The sequence below is a fragment of the Danio rerio genome, chromosome 7 (genome assembly GCF_052040795.2).
Source record: "Danio rerio strain M-AB ecotype USA chromosome 7, GRCz13ab, whole genome shotgun sequence".
Lineage (NCBI taxonomy): Eukaryota > Metazoa > Chordata > Actinopteri > Cypriniformes > Danionidae > Danio > Danio rerio.
This window is the reverse complement of record NC_141027.1, coordinates 69,790,001-69,813,473: the sequence shown is the minus strand read 5'-3', so window position 1 is coordinate 69,813,473 and position 23,473 is coordinate 69,790,001. Positions and strand designations below refer to the sequence as shown.

Here is a 23,473-nt window from a genome sequence, read left to right as displayed (position 1 = left end):
CTTAAAATAATTGTGTAAGCAGAACAAAAGCAAACACAAAAATGCATTTAGAAACAGTGGAGTTCCCCCTCCTCTTCCTCCTACTGCCTGCTTTCCCAGCTCATCTCACCTACTCAACACATACAGTACGACTCGAGTCAGGTGTGCAGCTGCAGCTCAGTTAATGTTGAACTCCAGTAAGTAGGGAATTTTATCCACTGTAAATAAAGCAATTCTCTTTAATGTAGTTGATGCAGACTCATTCATAAATTAGCTGCGGCAAAAATGCTAATTACCAATGTAATTTTTCATGAATCTGCTGTATTAGCGATTAAAATATGATCTATTTATTATCTATACATTATCTAGTTAAAATTAGTTTGTTTACAGGCGTTTAATTCTTCTGTATTGGAAAAAAAACTGAGGCCCCAACACATAGTAGATGGATTAAAGACGTTATGTATTTTATTCAGCTTAAAAAAATAAAATTTACTCTAAGAGGTTCAAAAAATACTTTTTTAAAAACCTGGTCTCCCTTTCTTGGAGACCAAGGTATCCTTGGAGGATATATAAAATCTCTCATAATCCCAAAAGAACCCCCCCACCCTCCTTTTTTTTTTCATATTTTCTTATTCCTCTTTCATGTCACTGCAACCTTGTAATGCCTTTCACAATGGCAGTGCTTGTAATAAAGGTATACAGAACCTTTCTTTTATCACACACTGAACTGTTCACTTTTTATGTGTATCGTATATCTTGAGGACTTTATGTTTGCAGACTGTTAGCTATGTATATCTTCTGTTAAAGCCACAAAAGGGAAAGTAGTGTTGGGGATATTTGTTTATATATTTTGTTTTGTTGTTGTTGATTGTTTGTCTTTTTTTTTTTTGTGCAAATGTAAAAATAAAAATCCTTATAAATAAAGTATTAAAAAAAAAAAAAAAAAATTAGTTTGTTTACATTAGCTTGTTGCAAAGTGCACTGCAACTAACACGCTAACATGTTTTATTTGTGACGACTTGGCATATTATTAACTTAACATTAACGGACACAATTAGCATATTGTTTAGCTGTGCATTTACCAAATGACCATTGTGCTATGACCGAAATGACCCCAGAGTGTTTTTTTTTTGTAGATTACATCTTGATTCTGTTCTTAAGAGTCATAATTTTAAACATTTTTCTTAATTCCTTATTTTTATTATGAGAAGCATGTCAAATCAACTGAAATATCAAGTGAAAAAAGATTCATCTCTCACCAGCTCTCCTTGGCTATCTCTGACTGACCAACTGTCCCACCCACCCCCTTCCCTAAACAATACTAATGACAGAAGCTAAGTTTTTTCACTGTGTGGACATATATTTATACGTAACATTTGACTGTATTGTTTGTGTCCGCATGAAAAATTGCTCATGATAAATGAAAATTTGTATCGTTTATTAAAAAAGTTGACAGGAGGGCTAATAGGATTGTCTTTAACTGCACAATCATTGGTGATATTGAAAGAACCTGTCAGCTCTTCTGAGACTGAGAGAGGGTGTCCATCTTACCATCTATGAGCTGATAAAGCTGTGATCCTGAAGTGATCTCCGCCACCTCGCTCTTCCTCGTACCCTTCCTGTAGCGGATCTTGTAGCCTGTGATCTCTCCGTTCTGGGCATCGGCTGGTGGAGGCTGCCATCTGATCATGAGGCTCTGCAAAGTGAAGACATTTCAGTATCCCACACATTGAAGTTCTTTTTAGAGCACAGGTCTCAAATTCCTGGAGGGCCGCAGCTCTGAACAGTTTTGCTTCAACCCTAATCAAACACAGCTGATGCGACTAATCAAGGTGTTCAAGACTGCCGCACACTAGCAGTCTTGAACATCTTGATTAGTTGGATCAGATGGGTTTACTTAGGGTTGGAGCAAAACTATGCAGAGCTGTGGCCCTCCAGGAATTGAGTTTGAGACCTATGTTCTAGAAAAATAAATACACTTAGTCTCATTCACTAATAACTGCATGCGTTTTTCGTACTTGTATACACATTTGAAAACGTTCCACCTAATTGACAATTGCATACGCACATGGGTTTGTTCTGAAACTCGTTCTTCTGTCAGTGAATTAGGCTTGTTCTAAATGAGCGGCCACGTGCACAAGCTTAGTTATTTTGCATAATACCCACCCAAACCATCTCCATATAAGGTCGTGTGGCATTTGTCCAGGGAAAGACAATTATGGAACCGAAACATAAAGATAACGAATAAATAACATATGAATTGTTTTCATTTACAGAAATGCTAATGAGCAAATCCAGCGTTATGGATGTGACATTTGCAGTAAAAACTCAAAACATAAACTCGCGTAGAAAGTATATGCAGACATTATATTGAAACTTCTGTTTATATTTTGCAGAACAACTGACCACAGAGTTAAGGGACCAAAAAAATGTCAATCTGTAAACATATTTTATACTTTAAATAAGGAAAAAAAACATGCGTTATGGATGTGACAAAAAAATCAGTGAGTTTACAGTCCACAACATACTTTGTAGAAATTCTATGAATTAAAAAGCACAACTCAAAAGAAATAATGATAATCGCAAATAGAAGAGTTGCCTCTTTATAGAACAAACATGATTGGTTTTATTTTATTTATTATTTTTACATTTATGAGGAAAAAGTGTCGTTATGGATGTGACATCTCTCCGTTACGGATGTGACAGATGTGAAATCGCCACTAGTGTGACTTTGGTAAATCAAATAGAATAGTTTGAAAACACTGACAGATGTATATTTTAGTATTTCTAAAGCACTGTACAATACTTGCACACACAAAAAACCCAGAAACGGTTTCTGTATTTTGGTGAAAATTGTATTTTTTTTCATGGCAAGGTTGACATTTGCGTGACATTGCTCTGCTATATTGTATAACACAAAAAATAATGAATAGCATTTGAATGTGAGATTTGACTGTCGGAGGTGGAGGCCTGGAAAATATATAAAAATGAAACATTGTTACATTTATACAATTGTACCTCTAATTAAACTGTATTATCCGCCTGATCTCATGAGAAAATGTTACTATTTTACGTTTTGTCAGTTTAGTGGCTAATTCCTACGAATTCATATAAGTTCAGTCATACCAATTTGTATGATTTTAAAAATGAGGCATGCCACCCAACCCCACCCCTGAACCCAACAGCCATTGGGTGATGAGCAAATTGTACAAATTAGATTGTACGAATTTATATGAATTAGCCACTAAATAAAAAAGTCACAAATTGCCGTGAGATTGTGTTATTTGTTTTAGGGTGCTTTCACACCTACACTTTTGTTTCGGAACTAGTCTCGTTTGCCCAGTTAGCGCGGTTCGTTTGGCATATGTGAACAGGGCAATCGCGCTCTGTTCCGCGCCAAAGTATTCGCTGCAAGATCGCTTGAATGACGTGGTCTCGGCTCGATTGAAACGAACCCTGGAGCGGTTCGATTGCAGTGAGAAAGCGATCCGATCTGAGTGCGGTTATATCGCAGTGTTTTATGGATATGTATTAGGCATATACGGCTATATGAAGAGAGAATTATGAGTTTGGCGGGAAGTTTCGCGAGTCTTGGGATGCCCGCAAACGAGTGATGATCTCACTGTAATCTCGCATATCCCTCCCGGTCCTCAAATAGGCATCGTCTCGCACCCTTCTCACCCCTCCCCACTGCATCTCTCCTCAGACACATCGCACGCGCACCTTGTCAATCACCACCAAACCACCACCTCTTCTAACAGCTTAGCGGGATGCTGCAAAATAAACCCAGACACTCTGACCAATGTAAGGAGAGTTTACTCGCACTAGACTTGTTTTAGCTCTTTTGGTCCGATTAGAAACTTTGCAGTGTGAAAGCGAACCTCTCCAAGAGCAAAGAGCAACAATGTAACATTTGTAAACTTTGTTTCGGAACAACTGAATCGATTCAAAGGTGTGAAAGCACCCTTAATCCACTTCCACCGGTGTGAAGTAATCTGCTACTATGCTGACACATAGGCCATTGTAGCCCCGCCCACTTTTGAAAAGCGCACATCTCTGTTGAAACTTCACATACACACTCTAGGGACATCAGAGACTTCTTTTACATCTTGTAAAAAGGGGGACAATTGGTCATCTTTCACTTTGTTTCATTATCAAACACACTGTATCAGAGGAGAATTAGTGCCGTCATTTATTCAGCACCTCCTCCTGGAGCCGACATACAAAGACAGCAGAGTAACAAGCCTGAGTGCAGGAGTGAAACCCCAGTCACTGCCACCCTCAGGCCTGCAATAAAGATCCTCCACATAAAGCATACAGGGGTCTATCAGTCCTGCAGAGGGCATTGGGCGAGCAGCGGCGTCTGGGCCACAGCGAGCCCATGAATAATAGATAAAGCTGAGCGGTGTAGGGGAGAAGGATGGATGGAGGCGGTTTGCTGCGGGGCCTGCCATGCACACTGGGATAATGAAGGCAGAGAGAGGGGCCGCCCAGCGTGGGTGGGGAATTAATTAACAGTATCCACAGTTGCGGTGTTGGTGGGTCGCGAGGGAATAAACCCCGAATTAAATCCGCGCAATTACTGTATTTCGTTTTCCGAGCGATTCCGGTTTACCTTGCTAACTACTGCATGTGTTGTTTAGGCAAACAAACTTGTTTTAATTGACTTATGGGTCACATGGGTGGTGACTCGTATAAGTCACTGTGTTCATTATACGCACCCTGATTGAATTTGCCCGTCTGCTGCGTCGCACCCCAGGGCCGCGCGAGGGGGCCGACGCAGACCACGGGAGTCCACTAATTAAGCATCTTCTCATGCAACACAACCGAACCAGAGGAAGAAGAAAGCGTCTGTCTGGGACGTGAAGCCGTCATTATTATTCAGTGCTAATTACTGAGCCATAAAACCTATTACAGGCCTGAAAGTGTGTGTGTGTGTGTGTGTGTGTGTGGAGCCATAATGCAAATAGACTGCAAAACTGCTGTGAGCTGTTTGTCTTCTGGGATTGACATTTATTGTTTTTGCATGTCGGCCCACTGTGGCTAGTGGTTGCCCAGAGTTGAGCAAGTTTCCACAGCATTTTCACTGGCCACAATTCTGGTAAATTCATTCATTCAATTTCTTTCGGATTAGTCGTTTATTTATCAGTGGTCACCACAGTGGAACGAACCGTCAACTATTCTGGCATATGTTTTACACAGCCGATGTCCTTCCAGCCAGAACCAAGCACTTGGAAACACCCATACACACTGATTCACACACATGCACTATGGCCAATTAAGTTTATTCAATTCACCTATAGCGCATGTCTTTGGACTGTGCGGGGAAACCAGAGCACCTGGAGGGAACCCACTTTAACATGGTGAGAACATGCAAACTCCACACAGAAATGCCAACTGGCCCAGCCGGAACTCAATCCAGCAACCTTCTTGGTGTGAAGCAACAGTGCTAACCACTGAGCCACCGTGCCGCCATTCTGGTAAATGTATCAATCAATTATTTTGAATGGATCAGTTATGTCTATATAGAAAACATGTGATTTATGGAAGGCTTTCCTTTAAGGATGAAATCACAAACAAGAAACCGCTGAGACTGTGTAACTCGCATGACTAGTCACAGCAATCAAGTGCAGTTCACAAAGATGGTGTGGATCCGCATGTCTGAATCCCCCCATTACTGGAAGCGATGTGTACAAAATGACTTTTGTTTCACATTTTACTTATTTAATATATGATATATTCCCCATATGTGTATACATTGCATCCGGAAAGTATTCATAGCGCTTCACTTTTTTCACATTTTTTATGTTAAAGCTTTATTTCAAAATGGATTAAATTTATTTATTTCCTCAAAATTCTACACACAATATCCCATAATGACAATGTAAAAAAAATAGTTTTTTTTTATTGTTGTAAATTGATTAAAATTAAAAAACCATAAAAATTCACATGTAGATCAGTATTCAAAGCCTTTGCTCAATACTTTGTTGATGCACCTTTGGCAGCAATTTTAGCCTTAAGTCTTTTTGAATATGATGCCACAAGCTTGGCACGCCTGCCTCTGGGAATTTTTGCCCATTCCTCTTTGCAGTACCTCTCAAGCTTAATCAGGTTGGATGGGAAGCAACGGTATACAGCCATTTTCAGATCTCTCCAGAGATGTTCAATAGGATTTAGGTCTGGACTCTGGCTGGGCCACTCAAAGACATTCACCAAGTTGTTGTAAAGCCACTCCATTGATATTTTGGCAGTGTGCATTGGGTCAATGTCCCGCTGGAAGATGAACCATCGCCCAAGTCTGAGGTCAAGAGCACTCAGAAACAGGTTTTCATTCAGGATGTCTCTGTACATTGCTGCATTCATCTTACCCTCTATCCTGACTAGTCTTCCAGTTCCTGCTGCTGAAAAACATCCCCTCAGCATAATGCTGCCACCACCATGCTTCACTGTAGGGATGATATTAGCCTGGTTATGAGCAGTGCCTGGTTTTCCCCGTAACGCCAGGCATTCACTCTAAAGAGTTCAATTTTAGTCTCATCAGACCAGAGAATTTTGCTTTTTATGGTCTGAGAGACCTTCAGATTCCTTTTGGCACATTCCAGGCGGGGAGTGGCTTCCGTCTGGCCACTCTACCATACAGGTCTGGTTGGTGGATTGCTGCACAGATGGTTGTCCTTCTGTAAGCTTCTCCTCTCTCCACAGAAGAACTCTGGAGTACAAACAGAGTGACCATCAGGTTATTGATCACTTTCCTAAGGCCCTTTTCCTCCGATCACTCAGCTTAGATGTCCGGCCAGCTCTAGGAAGAGTCCTGGTGGTTCCAAACATCTTCCACTTACGGATGATGGAGGCCACTGTGCTCATTGGAACTTTCAGAGCAGCAGAAATGTTTCTGCATCCTTCCCCAGCCTTGTGCCTTTAGACAATCCTGTCTCGGAGGTCTACAGACAATTCCTTTGTCTTCATGCTTGGTTTGTGCTTTGACATGCACTGTCAACCCTGGGACCTTATATAGACAGGTGTATGCCTTTTCAAACCATGTCCAATCGACTGAATTTACCACAGGTAAACTCCAATTAGGCTGCTGAAACATCCCAAGAATGATCAGTGGAAGCAGAATGTACCTAAGCTTTATTTAGAGCTTCACACCAAAGGCTGTGGATACTTATGTATTTTTCAGGTTTTTTGTTTTTAATAAATTTGCAACAATTTAAAAAATTTTTTTTCACATTGTCATTATGGGGTATTGTGTGTAGATAGTAAGGAGGAAATAAATACATTTAATCCATTTTGGAATAAGGCTGTAATATAAATAAAAATGTGGAAAAAGTGAAGCGCTATCAATACTTGTGTGTGTGTTTGTCATATATACTGTGTGTGTGTGTGTGTGTGTATATATGTATATATATATATATATATATATATATATATATATATATATATATATATATATATATATATATATATATATATATAACATGTATTTGATGGTAAAATAACACTTGATGCATTTACATGGAGCATTTGAATTAGTTTAAAAGACCAATATGAATAAAAATGTTTCATATAAACATTTCAATTGGAATAAAAATTCCTGTACTAAATGAGTATTGCTATTAGTTTGAGAGTGGTGGAATAAACTATTGAACCCACTTTATCAGGATTTATCATACCAATGTATTCTGCACAGCTCGAAAAAGGTCTCCCCATATATATATGGGGAAAATATCATATATTAAATAAGTAAAATGTAAAAATGTCTAAGAAAAGTCATTTTGTACAAATCTCTGCCAGTTTTAGAGGGATTCAGTACTGCAGATCCACAGCATCTTTGTGAACTGTGCTCTGTGCTCTATTGCTGTGACTAGCCATACGAGTTACACATTCTCAGCGGTTTCTTGTTTGTGATTTCATGTCTAAAGGAAAGGCATAATTCGCATGCTTTTAAATATATGAACAATAACTGATACATTCAAAAGAAATGACTGATATAATTAACATAACGGCAGAATGATGGTTCAGTGGTTAGCACTGTTGCCTCACAACAAAAAGGCCCACAGTCCAAATACATGCGGCATAGGTGAATTGAATAAACTGAATTGGCCTTAGTGTATGTGTATGAATGTGAGAGTTTATGGGTGTTTCCCAGTGATGGGTTGCAGCTGGATGGGCATCCGTTGTGTAAAACTTATGCTGTATAAGTTGGTGATTTATTCTGCTGTGGCGACCCCTAATGAATAAAGGGACTAAGCTGAAAGAAAATGAATGAATGAATGAAGTGCACAAATAAATCCCTCTTAAGGACAAAGCCTAATTTATTCCATAAAAAAACAATAAAAAACAGCAAACAGTTTTAATTTCACTGTGACTTTATGGCTAAAACTCACTGCTTTGTTCCACGTCTAAGGATGTGCGACAGCAAAAGTCACGCGTGCTAAAGCAAACCCCATGAAATAAGAGCTAAATGCAATATCACAACCCCAGACACTTGTCTGTATATGACTAGAAGCACAAGCAGGCTCATGAATAAAAACAAGAGGAGGAAGACTCTTATTCCCCGGCAGCAAGACAAATAGAAATTGCATGTTGAGAGAGAGGGGGAGGTGAGCAGAGAGGAAGAAGGAACGAGGATGTAAAGCTTTGTGACAGCGCACAGATGTCCTGCTCCTTGCAGTTAAATCACAGCAACAGATGAGCATCTTCATCAGGACTACAGTACAGCTGCTGACACACTGAAGCCATGAACTCAAGTCTTACCTTGGAGTTCAGCACTTCCACCGTCATGTTCTGCGGAGGAGAGCTGGGGACTGAGCACACAGACAAGAGAATTAGTTTTGGTTTTGTTTTACCCCAAAAGTATATTATAAATTGACTTCAGCAGTGTGTAAAAATCTTGATGGTTCTTTGGGTTTCGTCTATCAAATCTGATTTTAATTTAGTGTTTTCTATTGGCTTCAGGTCAGGTGATTGGTTGGGCCATTCTAAAGCTTGCTTTCCTTGATCTGAAAGCATCTGAGAGTTTCCTTGGCTGTGTTTTGGATCATTGTCTTGCTGAAATGTCCACCCTGGTTTTATCTTCATCCTCCTGCTGATGTAGAGGTTGGACTGAAGCAGTAAATATTAATTTACAATGAGGAAAGGCAGAGGGTTGCTGACAAACTACTTAGAGATTTCAGCTGCTGTCTGGGCTTTCACAGCCTTGTACACCTTCATTTCTTCATGTATTTAAAACTTTTTCCCCTGCATCATTTAATTTTATTATGCATAACTTAATTTGTAAACTAATTAGACTTGTTTTCATTGCATATATGGATTTCTTTGGTTGTTACGCACAATGCGGGGAAACGGCAACTTTAGAAATATGTTTTCTGAGAAAAATGGTGACGTGTTTTTTCCCGCTGAATCTCTGTCCCAAACTTTAAGATGAATTTCTTTGGTGGCAGGGGCTATTTCCAATTGTAAATCTTAGATAAAAACTCTCTATTACTTTTATGATATGCTCGCTATGTACTGTAAGATGTCATTGAGAGCGTTGAAAGGCACCTATAAATAAAAGGTATTATTATCATGACTGAATTTTATTTAAATTATAGGGGGGGGGGGGATACAAACTTATTTTGAAAAATTAGGAATCAAACAAATGTTTATGAAGGAGAAAAAAGAATTAGTTACCAATATATAAATACTAATAAATACTAAATAAATAGGGCGATGCAGTGGCGCAGTAGGTAGTGCTGTCGCCTCACAGCAAGAAGGTCCCAGGTTCGATCCTCGGCTCAGTTGGTGTTTCTGTGTGGAGTTTGCATGTGCTCCCTGCGTTCGCGTGGGTTTCATCCAGGTGCTCCGGTTTCCCCCACAGTCCAAAGGCATGCGGTACAGGTGAATTGGCTAAGCTAAATTGTCCGTAGTGTGTGAGTGTATTTGTGAATGTGTGTGTATGTTTCCCAGAGATGGGTTGCGGCTGTAAGGGCATCCGCTGCGTAAAAATGTGCTGGATAAGTTGGCGGTTCATTCCGCTGTGGCGACCCCGAATTAAAAAAGGGACTAAGCCGATAAGAAAATGAATGAATGTACTAAATAAATAAATACTAATTTAAATTTTAGTCATTCGTGGTATTTTCAAGACTAAATATTTTTTATATTTAATTTATTTGCTCATAAATATATCTATTGCCTGTTTGTTTAAGTGTTTTTTTAATTGCTGATAAAATAGGGTTAGTTATATTGTAAATAATATCACAACACTCAACAACAATATCATATATTGTATATTTTCACACACTATCGTGCAGCCCTAGTAATGACCAATACATGTTATATATTTATGCTACCTTTTTCATATCCAGCCAATTTTGGGAAAAAATTGAAAGCTGTAAGAATCATGGCCTAGGAGGACTTCGGTATTAATTTTACAGTGGACATAAAACTTTAACAGATGGCTAGAAGCTCACGAGTCCCTGGCTGAAAGAACAGTAATAACTACAAAATACAGTTTCATGAGGGGCCACAAATCTTAATGCCAAATCATTTTTTAGTTTTCAATTTACTTCTGACAGGTGTAAAAATAAAGTGAATTTTGGACCCTGGTGTTATTGACTCTGTTGATGTAAGTACAACAGGGTTATAGATGATAGCTGCTTTATTGTTGGCATTGTTTATTGTTCTCTGTGAAGCTCTTATTAAGATCACTCTGGAAAAACAACAACTGCAGGGGGTTTTGGGCAGAATGGAGGAATCTGAGAAGAAGGATAAAAAGCAGAAACACGGGATGTGCTGTACCATCAGAGTATGTGCGCACTGATATGTCCTCAGTGGAGACTCCCGGTCCATGTTTGTTATAGGCCACCAGTCTGAAACTGTACTCCGTGAACTTCTTCAGGCCAGTCATGGTGTAGGACAGTGTGTTTACATCCAGATCCTGATCGAAAGATGATGGATATTAGACATAGACATAGTGGTGCAATGAATCATAAGTCTCATGGTTCAGGTGACATTAGGCTTGGATCAAACCATATTTCAAATCAGCAAAAAGGGGATGAGACTAACGATATTAGCTTTCCTCTTATTACAAAAATAGTACCGCAAGAAACTTTTGAGGCTTTTTTAGTCAAAAATGTAGTTGTTTAGATCACAACTATGCAGATTATTTGTAAGAATAATGCCTATTTTAAAATATTTACAATATCTGAGAGAGCTCGTTGGCGGCCATTAGCCTGCTTAAAGTACACCAAAGTTGGTTGACGTTTTCTATCTACAAGATGGCGACAGAACCGCATAATGAGTCTTACGCTTAGAAGATATAACAGTCTGATTTCTAACTATAGCAGTTATCAATATTAAACTGGTAAGCATACCTGCCAACACTTCCGTTTTTCAGGGAAGTATCCCGTATTTCAGACCATTCTCCCACAACCATCCTGTTTTTATTTCTTCCTTAAAAACTCCCATTTCATGTCACGTTCAGCCTTATAATCTAAGTGAGCAAAATCAGCTAGAGAATCATTCATACACTAGCTCTAAAGTGACGTTGGTGAATTAGTAACGACTTCTACTGTTTCGACGTGAGCTGCAGATGTGAATAAATGGCGGAAGAAAGTAGTTCCTAATAAAAAGGGGTTTTTAGACTCTTCGTGTTTGATTTTCTAATTTACATACACGATTGTGCCATTGAACTGTTGTATAAACGCAATATCACACTTGTATTATATCTATGTATATATATATATATATATATATATATATATATATATATATATATATATATACATACATATAATAAAAAAGGAAAATTATCAATATTGTGAAAAATGATCTTCGCTAATGTTGCTGATAATGCTAAACGTATAAATTTAATATTCTAATATTTTACAACACATCATATTTATTTTTTGTCTCATATTCAATTAATGATTTGATATTAATGATTAAAAATGTTTAATTATTAATACAATAAACATTTTTTATGGCTGGTTGTTGCCGCCTACTGGTTACAAAGTGAAACTGCTACAACTTTCATTTTGAGCGTTAAGTTGCATTAAAATGTGATTTTAATCTTTGCCATAAACATCAGTGTTTATCTCTGAACTGTAAACTACATACAGAAGAAGTCGAAATTATTAGTTCTCCTGAATTATTACCCCCCCAGTATTTTTTTATCCAATTTCTGTTTAAAAGAAAAATAACTGTTTTTTTTCCAATACATTTCTAAACATAATAGTTTCAATAACAAATTTCTAATAGTTGATTTCTTTTTTTTTCTGTGCCATGACAGTACATCATATTTTAATAAATATGTTTTTAAGACACCTCTATACAGCTTAACTACTTAAAGGCTAAACTAGGTTAATTAAGCAAATTAGGGTAATTAGGATATCACTGTATAACGATGGTTCGTTCTTTAGCCAGCTGAAAAAAATAACTTAAGGAGGCTAAAAATATTGACCTTAAAATGGCTTTAAAAAAAATTACAATTTATTCGTTTTGTTAGCATAAAAATACAAAAAACATGACTTCCACTGCAACAACATGTTCCAGCAGTAATGCAACTGAAGCTCAGGATACAAAGCTGCACTGTGAACATTTCACATGCATTATCAAACATCGCAACACATTTAATATGATATTACAGTTGTACCTGTTCACTGTCCATGCCCTTCTCCATGTAGTAGATCTTGTAGTTCTGGATTTCACCGTTGCCTATAAGAGGCACATCCCAGCTGAGACTGACAGTGCTGGGGGACATGACCACTGCATGCAGGTTTGGAGCTGGACCAGGTACCTGGACTATTACATAGGAACAAAAAAAAAAAAAAAAAAAAAAAAAAAAAAAAAGAGTAAAACAAGATTATGAAAGTACTGTATTATATGCTATGCTATAATAATAGCTATGATATTTTATTATAATATGTATAAAATTGTATTATATTTATTATTTTACTTTAATTCAAAATAAAATAAAATTAAATTAAATTAAATTTGGGTTATGTTTTATTACAACTAATCTTTGTCTTTGCTGATGCGTTGACTTTGGGACTTTTTGTATAAATAGTTGTTTATAAAACCCAATTTATAAAACCCAATTATTAAAGCAACATAAAGCAACATAAATAAAATTATTTATTTTTCATTTATTTATTTATTTATTTATATTTTGCCTGAGATTTTATTGCAACCACTATTACAATATTTTATTATTATGTTTATTATTTTAATTTACTTTTTAAAATTTCTCTGCGAAAAAAAAACATTATTAAAAGCACATTTGTTTAATTTTATTTTTTATTCTTTTAAATATTTTTTATTACAACCAAAGTTTTCCTTTGCTGATGCTTTGACTTAATAATAATATTTTAATAATAATATTTAGACAGCATTTTTTGTAAAACATTTGTAAAAAAAAAAAAAAAAAAAAAAAAAAAAATATATATATATATATATATATATATATATATATATATATATATATATATATATATATATATATATATATATATATATATATATATATATATATATATATATCTGCCCTGGGCGATTGCCCATATTGCCCATGCCAAAATCTGCTACTGTTTTTATTTGACAAGTTTTGCCTTGGCTAGCACTGTCGCCTTACAGCATGAAAGTTGCTGGTTCTAGTACCGGCTGCACCAGTCGGCATTTCTGTGTGGATTCTGCATGTTCTCCCCGTGTTTGCGTGGGTTTTCTCCGGGTGCTCTGGTTTCCACCACAGTCCAAAGACATGCGGTACAGGTGAATTGAATAAACTAATTTGGCTGTAGTGAATGAATGTGTGTGAATGTGAATGAGTTTGGGTGTTCCCCAGTACTGGGTTGCAGCTGAAAGGGCATTTGCTGCGTAAAACAAATGCTGGAATAGTTGTCGGATCATTCTGCTGTGGTGACCACTAAAGCACTAAGCTGAAGGAAAAAGAATGAATGTCTGGTACATGCACCGATGCTTTGGCAGTATTGTTTCCAACACAGTCACGACAGTGAAGCACTTTGAAACTGATTGAGTAGCGAGTGTTTTCTCTTCTGTACTCAGCATATGACAGTGTCATGTGTCGACAAACACCTCTGGCAGAAAGCAGACTTACACACGCCAGCTCGGCCTGCAGGATTGACGTGATTTCATTTGCTCAGCAGAGCGGAGAGAATGGAAATGAGATTCTATGTTGCTTAACTTTTGTTTACTTGCTAGGGTCATGAATCATTACATTCAATTACAGGCTTCGATGAGTGTCCGTTAAATCTGTTGCTTCCAACACGCTCGCAACTGACATGCCTTCAGGCTTTCATCATGCACAATCATCTCTACATTACATGACATATAAAAGAATTTGAATAGCACTGACTTGGACAACTGGGCAATTTTAAGTAAGTTGGCAAGTAGTCAGTTAGAAGACACTTTCATTCAGTAAGCTTATAATATGAACAATAACACTGGAGTTTTCTAGCATTAAATAGTAATTCCTTCAACAAAACAAAACAAAAAACATGTGAATACTACTAAAATATGTATATGCATACATACATAGACATGCATATCATGTGCGCACAACGTATGTATTGCGGCATTTACATATTGTGTGTGCACGACATATGTACCGCTTTCCCAAAACATAGTATTGCGTTCGCATGACATACATAGTGACAGACATGCATATCATGTGCCCATGACATATGTATTGAGACACAGACATACATATCATGTGCGCGCAACATATGTTTTGTGACATAGATATACATATTGTGTGCACAACATATGAGTCTTTCGCACAACATAGTGTAGCGTTCACATGACATACATATTATGTGCACATGACATACATATCATGACATAGACATAAATATCATGTGCGCAATACATGCATTGTGGGGTGGAAGGGGGGATTCTTCAAAAGGAAGATGGCTGTCATATAGAAGTGGTGTAGGAATCTTCTGATTAGTAAATCATAAAGCAATCGTAAGCACATTATCATCTCGAAATTACTTTATAAATAAACTTCACTAATGTTAAATAATTACTTTGATATTTAAATATGATGTTCAGCTTTAATAACTAAATTCTTAGGATGCTTAGCGATACTCGGTGTACAACAAGCAGAGATGTATAAAGTACTAGAGAGCCAGACTTAAGGAAAAGTACAGGTGCTCTATCAAAAAAGTGACTTGAGCAGAAGTTGAAGTGCTCTTCAAGTACACAGCAAAATATGGGGACCCAAAACAACTCTATGGGTGTTAATTTCAACACTTTGAAAGTGTCTCATGGGGTCCACTCAAAACAGAGTTAAATCAACACTTTCAAAAGGGTTGGCACATTGACACCGAAGTAAGGGTTAATTTTAACTCTGGGCAGAGTTAAAAAATGTAACTATATTTAACACTGCCTGGTGTAATATATTATTTTATTCAACTCTCTTGAGTGTAAATATGGTAAAAAACTCAAATAGACTGTAAATTACAAAAGAAAAAACATTTTATTTGAAAACATTCACCACTTCAACAATTCATTCAGTTTTTAAAATGCAACAATGTCAAATATGCTTTAAATGTTTTATTAGTACAGACAGTATCAACAAAATATGTATGACCAGTGCTCAAAAAGGCTGTTTTAGTCCTTTGGTCCAAACTTGATGTTTCATCAGTTTTCTTCTGAACGCATAGTTTTCTTCTGAAATTACATTTTAAACAACTTGGTGTGCAAATCTTTCACTTCGGGTGTTTCCTTGGTCCTCCATATCAAACACAGCAGTTTAAATGAAGGTATAAATGCTGGAAACTTGTGTGAAAACAAACTGGAGCTAGGAAATCTCATCAAGCATGTCCTGTGAATGAAGTGCTTCCCAGCCACAGGATGACCTTTTTATCCATGACGATGTAGTAGCTGCTGATCGCTCGTCTGGTGGTTCCTGATGCACGGATATAGGGTGATGCTCTTCTAAGAACTCTTCAAGACTCCAGCATGACTAAGATAAATGTTTGAAAACAAATTGCAATCAAATTCTATGATATATTTAATAGAACATTTAAAGTAAATAAAACATTTAAGAAATCTAAACTCACCTTTTGAAAATTTTCATGATGATCCACAACTTGACTCTCCCAGCTGGTTGAGGTGACAGGATATGGAAAAGTAGAAAAAACACATACATCACTGTTGGATCTCCAAAAACAATTAGGTTAATCACTATGACTTTTCTATCTTTTATATCATTTAGTGATGCTGACTTCCCCAAAATATTGGCCACAGTGTAAAAAATATTCATAAACTTACAGTTTTCTGTAAGCGTGTGCGTGTGTGTGTGTGTGTGTGTGTGTGTGTGTGTGTGTGCGTGCGTGTTTCTTTACCAGATTCAACTTGTTGGGCCCTTTCAGGACCAGTATTGACGCCACCTTTCCTGGAGTCTAGCAGATGTTTCAGGTCCAAATATAATCTTAACTATTAGGATAAGCAGAAGAGGAAAAGTGCAAAGCAAAGAGCAAAACATTATTTAAGTAACAGTTCACCCACAATACAAAACTTATCACCTTCATGTCATTTGTTATTCTCTAATGCTCTAATACCCTCTCAGCTTATTGTGAAACAAATACAGAACTTTATCAAACATACCTTCATTATTATCACCACATATGACCAAGAAGGTGTGCTTGGTCATTTCACCAACTCTGGAAATACACCATCCGTCTCTAATCAGCCACCGTCACAGGGTCTTGTGTTATTGTATAGAGAACTGTGGCTGTTAAAAAACAACAAAACATTAGTATCTAACACATATGCATAACCTTCAGATAAAAAAGAGATAAACATCACAGAGTATACCTCACACTTTTTCAGATATCTTTTGATTCAGATGTTGATTATTGATAATAAATCTACAAATCAAACCTGTATCATCATTAGGCTGCTCAAATATGAATCAGTTGATTAATTTTACAGACAGGTGGCTGTTTACAACGCACTAAATTGTCTTTAATAAAACGGAAATGTTGTGTACAGTACATGCTAAGTTTAGCCTAGTTGTAAGCACAATATCATGCGGGAGAAAAAGCTTGACTAAGATGTTCCTGACTACATAAATAGCCTAACTTACTAACGTCAGACATCCCGAGTTGGGAAAGTCATTTTCGGGGGATACAGGGTTGATTTGCGGGAGGTAGCGGGAGAGATGAGTACCTGAAGAGCGGTGGGGTGACTTGCGCGCGACGTACCTAAAGAGCGGTGGGGGTGACTTGCGCGCGACGTACCTGAAGAGCTAGGAGGGATGCGGTGGAGAGGGGTGTGCAAAGTGTTTAATGACCGGGCGGGAGACGCGCGATTTCCGGGAGATTATCATTCATTTGCGGGCATCTACTTAGGCATCTGGGAGTCTCTGTGCATTTGCGGGATAACGTTAATGTTAGTCCCGCAACTTCCGGGAGACTTCTGTAACGTCAAATGTCGGAGAAAGTGCAAACGCGGTCATTTAAAGACATTAATGTTAACATTCCGACTTTAATGGTTGTCAACACTTAATATAATTCAAGCGTACGTTATCACGCGAGTCTATGGACTAACGGTATATGGACGGCCACGAATGAACCAGTTTAAAAGGGCTGCGGTGTTTAAAATAACCAAATTAACATACACGGATAACAAACAATCATATGTTTTAGTCAGGAAGCCTTTTACAAGTAAGCATATGTTCATTTACTCACCAGATATGTTTTAGAAACTCTCCAGAGCTTATGGAAACCGTCCTGTGTTGCCGTTAGCATCCGGGAAGAGTAGGCTAGGCTGCTCCGGGAATTCCCTCGCTAGTTTGCTTCGAATTAAAGGAGAAGTGTCGATTTTATTTTACAGATGGGTAACAACGCACAAAATGGCATTAAGCGTGACAGAAATGTGTTGAACAAGTACATTTGATGTTTTTATGCACTATGTATGCGTGAGCACATATAAAAACATTCTTGAAAAGAAGTGAATAGTAATGCAGTTAAGCTAGATACACAAACGACCATGAATGAACCGCAGAAGATTAAAATTGTCACTACATTCTAAAGTTATTAACTTAACAATATGTTTACAACTGTATTTCCTTAAAGAAAGTCAGTAAAATACCAACATTTAGGTAGTTTGACTCACCAGTTGCTGTTCTAAACTTCAGATGGAAAATGGCGTCTGGAAAATTCTTCAGTGACTGGGGCTGCGTGAATTCCCGGATGTTGGAAATAACACCACCAAGTGTAAAAAAGATAACTCCTTGATTTCGCACTGAATAAAATCAATTCTAACTCTTATTATATTCATTTATCAAAATCTAACTCTTTAACGTCAACACTTTACTCTAAAATGCTTCAACACCGAGAATTTAACTCTGATGAATTTGCTGTGTATTGTGTAATGTAGGTGTTAAAGAAAGCAGTCAAAAGACATCATATTGTTTTGTTTATTTTAAATATGTTTTTTTTGGGGCACGTGGCTAAGCAGATCGAAAAGACACATGGCTAATGATTTATATGATCAAGGATAACGTTTTGCTCTGACGCTTGAACCACAGATCTGACAGATTATAATAGCTTTATAACACACCTTTTAAAGTTGTGTATCACAAAAACACTCACTAATCCACCCAAAACGCTGTTGAAACCCATTTTTGCATCGCTAATTACATGTTGTAAATGCTGTACGGAAGTTCTAAACATTCTAACGGAAGACGATGGTTGCTATGGCGCCCTCCATGCAGCAGGCAAGAAAAAGGTCTATGATTGTAACGAGTAGGGTAGTGAATCTACACTGGTTTCACGGTTTGGTTCGGTTACGATTATCATGCCATCGATTCGGTTCATTTCGATATCTCAGTGCATTGACGATGCTTTCCATACATAATTATATTTTTTCAGATTTTAGATAATTTAGATTTTATTAAAATCTATAAATATATTTATATATTATTTGCAATACGATTTTGTTCTTTAATACAGCAGTAAGACATATGAACTGTACCTTTAATTTGACCTGCTCAAAGAAAACACTCTTTCTGAATGTATCAAACAAAACTCTAATACATGCACAGAAGACATCATGAGCATTTATTGCAAATAAACTAATGTAAATATTATCACGCTTGCTTTTTGAGCGCTGACAGGCGAGGTCTTACACCCCTATGACTGGTCAATGTCTTCACCTGCTTAACAGAAAGGGCTGCAATTGGCTTTAGAAATGAAAGCGCTGTTCACCGATGGTGCGAAGAACATGCGCGGTTACAGTCTATATGCGCTTTATATGCGGTTATCACAGGTAATCCATAATAGACACAGTGAAGAAAACCTGCACCTCAGGCCTGCTTGTGTCTGGATCCACAAGTATCACTTTACCAGCCAAGAGGAGAGGAAAAGTTACCTCACAAACAGGCCAGCGGTTCAAATGTCCAAAGTGAGAGAGACCAAGGAAAAGACGGAGCTTTACAGCATTTCTCCATAGTAGTGAAAACGCAGCTCATGTGTTGTGCTGCCTTAATTGTCAGTGAAAGACTGTCCAGCAACCTCACAAGGAGTTGAATTGTGCACAATTATCTATCCTTTTTAAGTAGTAAGAGCGTTATTTACTCGCCTTTGCCTCCTTGGCCATAGTATTCTACTGCGACATCGCACATAGGAAATAAATGACGTCAGTATGTAATAACTGGTTATGATCTATTACTAAACCGATATCAATAAATTTGACAAGTAACAAATAATGATGCAGCACATAATAAAAAAAGTAAAAGTATTAAACTCATTGAAAATATGTACAATAGTAAAAGTGGAAGTAGGAGAAACAAACAATACTCCAGTAGAGAACAGATACAGCCTTTTAGTACAAGTACAGTAGTGAAGTAGTTCTACTTCGTTACTATACATCTCTGACAACAAGAAACTCCAGTAAACAGTTTGTTTTGCTTAAATCCAAGTTGCCAGTCGCTAAGGGGAAAAGACAGAAAAATGTCCTTTCTGAAGCATGATAATCTTGGATGCCTACAGTACATACACATCATGACAAGAGAAGTATGAATGTTTCTTGAGTTTAACTAGAGTACATCCTCTGAGCCACTTCACCACACATCTGCAACAACGCTTTATCAACGCTCATCCAGTAACGCTCACACTGATCCATCCTCCGCGTTCAGGCTTAAGCATAAACTGCATTCAACATCTTCATGAGTCATTGGGCAAACTTTGATCACGCGTCTCTGGCATCTTAAACGGCTGACGGAGAAATCGCTTTATCTCAGTTCCACAGACATCCATTCAATCCAACATCAACACTGCTTTTGATACCCATGTTTTACAGCTTGGGACGGGGAGCGCCTACACCGGATTAAGCGTGTATGACTTGTGCTCAGATTCATTCATAATGTTCTCAGTTATATTTATATATATGTGTGTGAGGCTGATCTCCACACAGCAGGAGTCCCGAGAGTGCCAGGATCCCGCTAACACACATTATAAAGTGCTTATAGCCATCAGAGCCAAGGACACGCAGAGGAGCCGGTCTGACCCAGAAACAGTTTGCGTCTGGGATGATCATGTTTCACGTTGATGGAGTCGGGCCATACACCTTCAGAGACGCGTTTGCTTTAAAAGCCAGCAGGTGTTTACTTGTGCTCCCTCCCCTACAGTATATAATGAGATTTTAAACTGACATTGAGGCATCGGAGGAGTTTGAGAGACGAAAACCTCCAGAGGAAATGTTCACAGAGTAATCTCTTAGGCCCAAAACGCACTCTTGACAAGTGTGTGAGTGTATTTCATGCCTTGTTGCCTTCTGGAACGTTGTCGGAGTGTAATTTGAAATGCAACTGTGTCAGTAAACATCAGATTTTAAATACTTCATAAATCTCATCCGAACGCATCTCCAGTTGAGGCCTGTTTACTTTAAGAACGATAACTATAATGATAACTATATTAGGGTGAGGGGTGTAAATTTATGCCCAGACATAATTCTATTTTATACCCCTACCCCTTCATCTTGCCATTGGCCCTGTGTAGGGCTATGGACATAGGCGGAGGGTGAACAAACTCCAGGGTAAGGCTAATATATGCGCTGTCGTTTAATGCGCTTTAAAAAAAATTTGCGACCGACAAAGAGGTTTCAACAAAAGCACCGTCTATCAACAAACATGTATTATACATGTATTAAATATTCAACATGCACATTAAATTATTTTATTAAAACTAACTCACTGACCTACACTGCTGGTCAAAAGTTGGGGGTCAGTTTATTTTTTTTTTATATTAATTTTATTTAAAAATTTTATTAAAATTATTCTGTCCATCAAGGCTGTATTTATTAAATATATATATATATATATATATATATATATATATATATATATATATATATTTTTTTTTTTTTTAATTTTTTCATATTTATTAAATATTTATTTATTACTGTATGTAGTTACAAATGAAAATATTACTACTTGTTGCTTTTATTACTATTACCATTAATGATAATAATAACAACAACAACAACAACAACAACAATAATAATAATAATAATTAATATTAGAGTGATTTCTGAAGTATCATGTGACTGAAGACTGGAGTAATGAAGCTGATTCATCTTCAAAATCACTGGAATAAATGATTAAATTAAATTATAAACTACTTGAGCAGTTATTTTATAGTGCAATATTATATTATATTATATTATATTATATTATATTATATTATATTATATTATATTATATTATATTATATTATATTATATTGTATTATATTATGTTATGTTATATTATATTATATTATATCATATTATATATATTATATTATATTATATTATATTATATTATATTATATTATATTATATTATATTATATTATATTATATTATATTATATTATATTATCCTAACCATTTGCTAACATTTAAGCTAACTTTTTTCATCAGCCAATCAAAAAACAGGTACAATATGTAGATGTTTTAGAAATAGAAGTCTTACCTTCGGGCTGAGTTTCGACCTTCAGAGGCACTGAACTCTCTCCAGGGCCGTTTTTGTTGTGCGCCACCACACGGAAGGCATACTTGGTGTCTGGCATGAGGTTCTGAATGGTGACTTGCATTTCTCCTGGACGACTGGTGTTTACGATCCTCTCCCTGTACAGGATGAGCGCAACAAACATGATATGAGAATGAAACAGGAGATCACTGCTGAATCCTTGATTTTTCCTCCAGTCAATAACAATTCATAGCGAATAGGGTTATTAATATCATACAGAATGGCATTATAAATATTAATAAGAGCAGCGTGTGCATAGAATCATCAAGCAGCAATGAAAAAAAAGGCTTCTTGGAGGAAGAATTTCCCAAAAAGAATTCATCACATAGTTATGTAAAACTGCATTTATTATGTATTAATTATTCTATTTTATGGTTGTTTTTCGTTATTTTTTTATATATAATATTACATTTAATTACTTGAATGCAATTTAAGCCTCCACATAAGATGTAAATATATTTAAATGACAGATAAGGCACAAAATGTGCTTTATCATAGTATGTTAAGTTTATATAAAGTGTTCGGCATAATTGAGCACACCCCATTTTGAAAATAAATATTTTTATTTATTTCTCAGTAAATATAGACAATATATTTTGGTGCATTTAAACAAAACAGATTTATTAAACAGATATATTTATTAAAATGATATTTTAGTCACTGAACATATTTAGAAATTGAAAGGTAATACAATTAAATTCAAACCAAATATTGCAAAAACAACTTACATTTTTTTTGCTTCTTTTGATTTTTCCTTATTTTTTAAATTATATTTAATATTTTTCTATGAGGCGACACAGTGGCGCAGTAGGTAGTGCTGTCGTATCACAGCAAGAAGGTTGCTGGGTTGCTAGTTCGAGCCTTGGCAGGGTCAGTTGGCGTTTCTGTGTGGAGTTTGCATGTTCTCCCTGCGTTCGCTTGGGTCTCCTCTGGGTTCTCCGGTTTCCCCCACAGTCCAAAGACATGTGGTACAGTTGAATTAAGTAAGTTAAATCTCCAGATTTGGCTTCAGTACTGACTAATCTAACGTATATGTGTAAATACAATATTGTATAGCTTCCTATTAAAAATATCAATTTAAAAGAGAGATTTTTGAGATGTGTACTTACTGTATATATGCTGAGCACTGTATTCCTCATAATATCAAAATATTTATTAAAATAAAAGTCTAAAATATCACATTTTTCCTTAATAGTGATTATTAAATTCTTTTAACTAATGCAGTGTTACAAAATAAATTAGTAAAATATCAAATTCCTTAAATAGTGTTAGTGAAGAGTGATTCATTTACATAAGCTTTGTTTAAAGTCCGTAAAAAATACTACAATGATAAATAATAAGACAATTAAAATTAAATATAATTTGTAATACATATAGCCTGGAAACATTCATTAAAGTTATATACATATTAGGGGTTGCACCAACTAGCTGACTAATCGACTTGTCGACTTTAATAATCTGCTGTGACGCTTTTT

The 23,473-nt window shown here is 36.6% G+C and overlaps 1 protein-coding gene across 50 annotated transcripts in view; it reads right to left on the bottom strand.

Annotated features, from left to right (window-relative positions):
• Window positions 1-23,473, bottom strand: part of neo1a (neogenin 1a) — a 328,844-nt gene that overhangs the window by 35,159 nt on the left and 270,212 nt on the right. For all 50 annotated transcript variants that reach the window (NM_173218.2, NM_001328497.1, XM_087258719.1 and 47 more), the window contains 5 exon segments: window positions 1,531-1,675; window positions 8,737-8,786; window positions 10,759-10,897; window positions 12,614-12,762; window positions 21,942-22,096. In NM_173218.2, the coding sequence (NP_775325.2) occupies window positions 1,531-1,675; window positions 8,737-8,786; window positions 10,759-10,897; window positions 12,614-12,762; window positions 21,942-22,096 (638 nt within the window).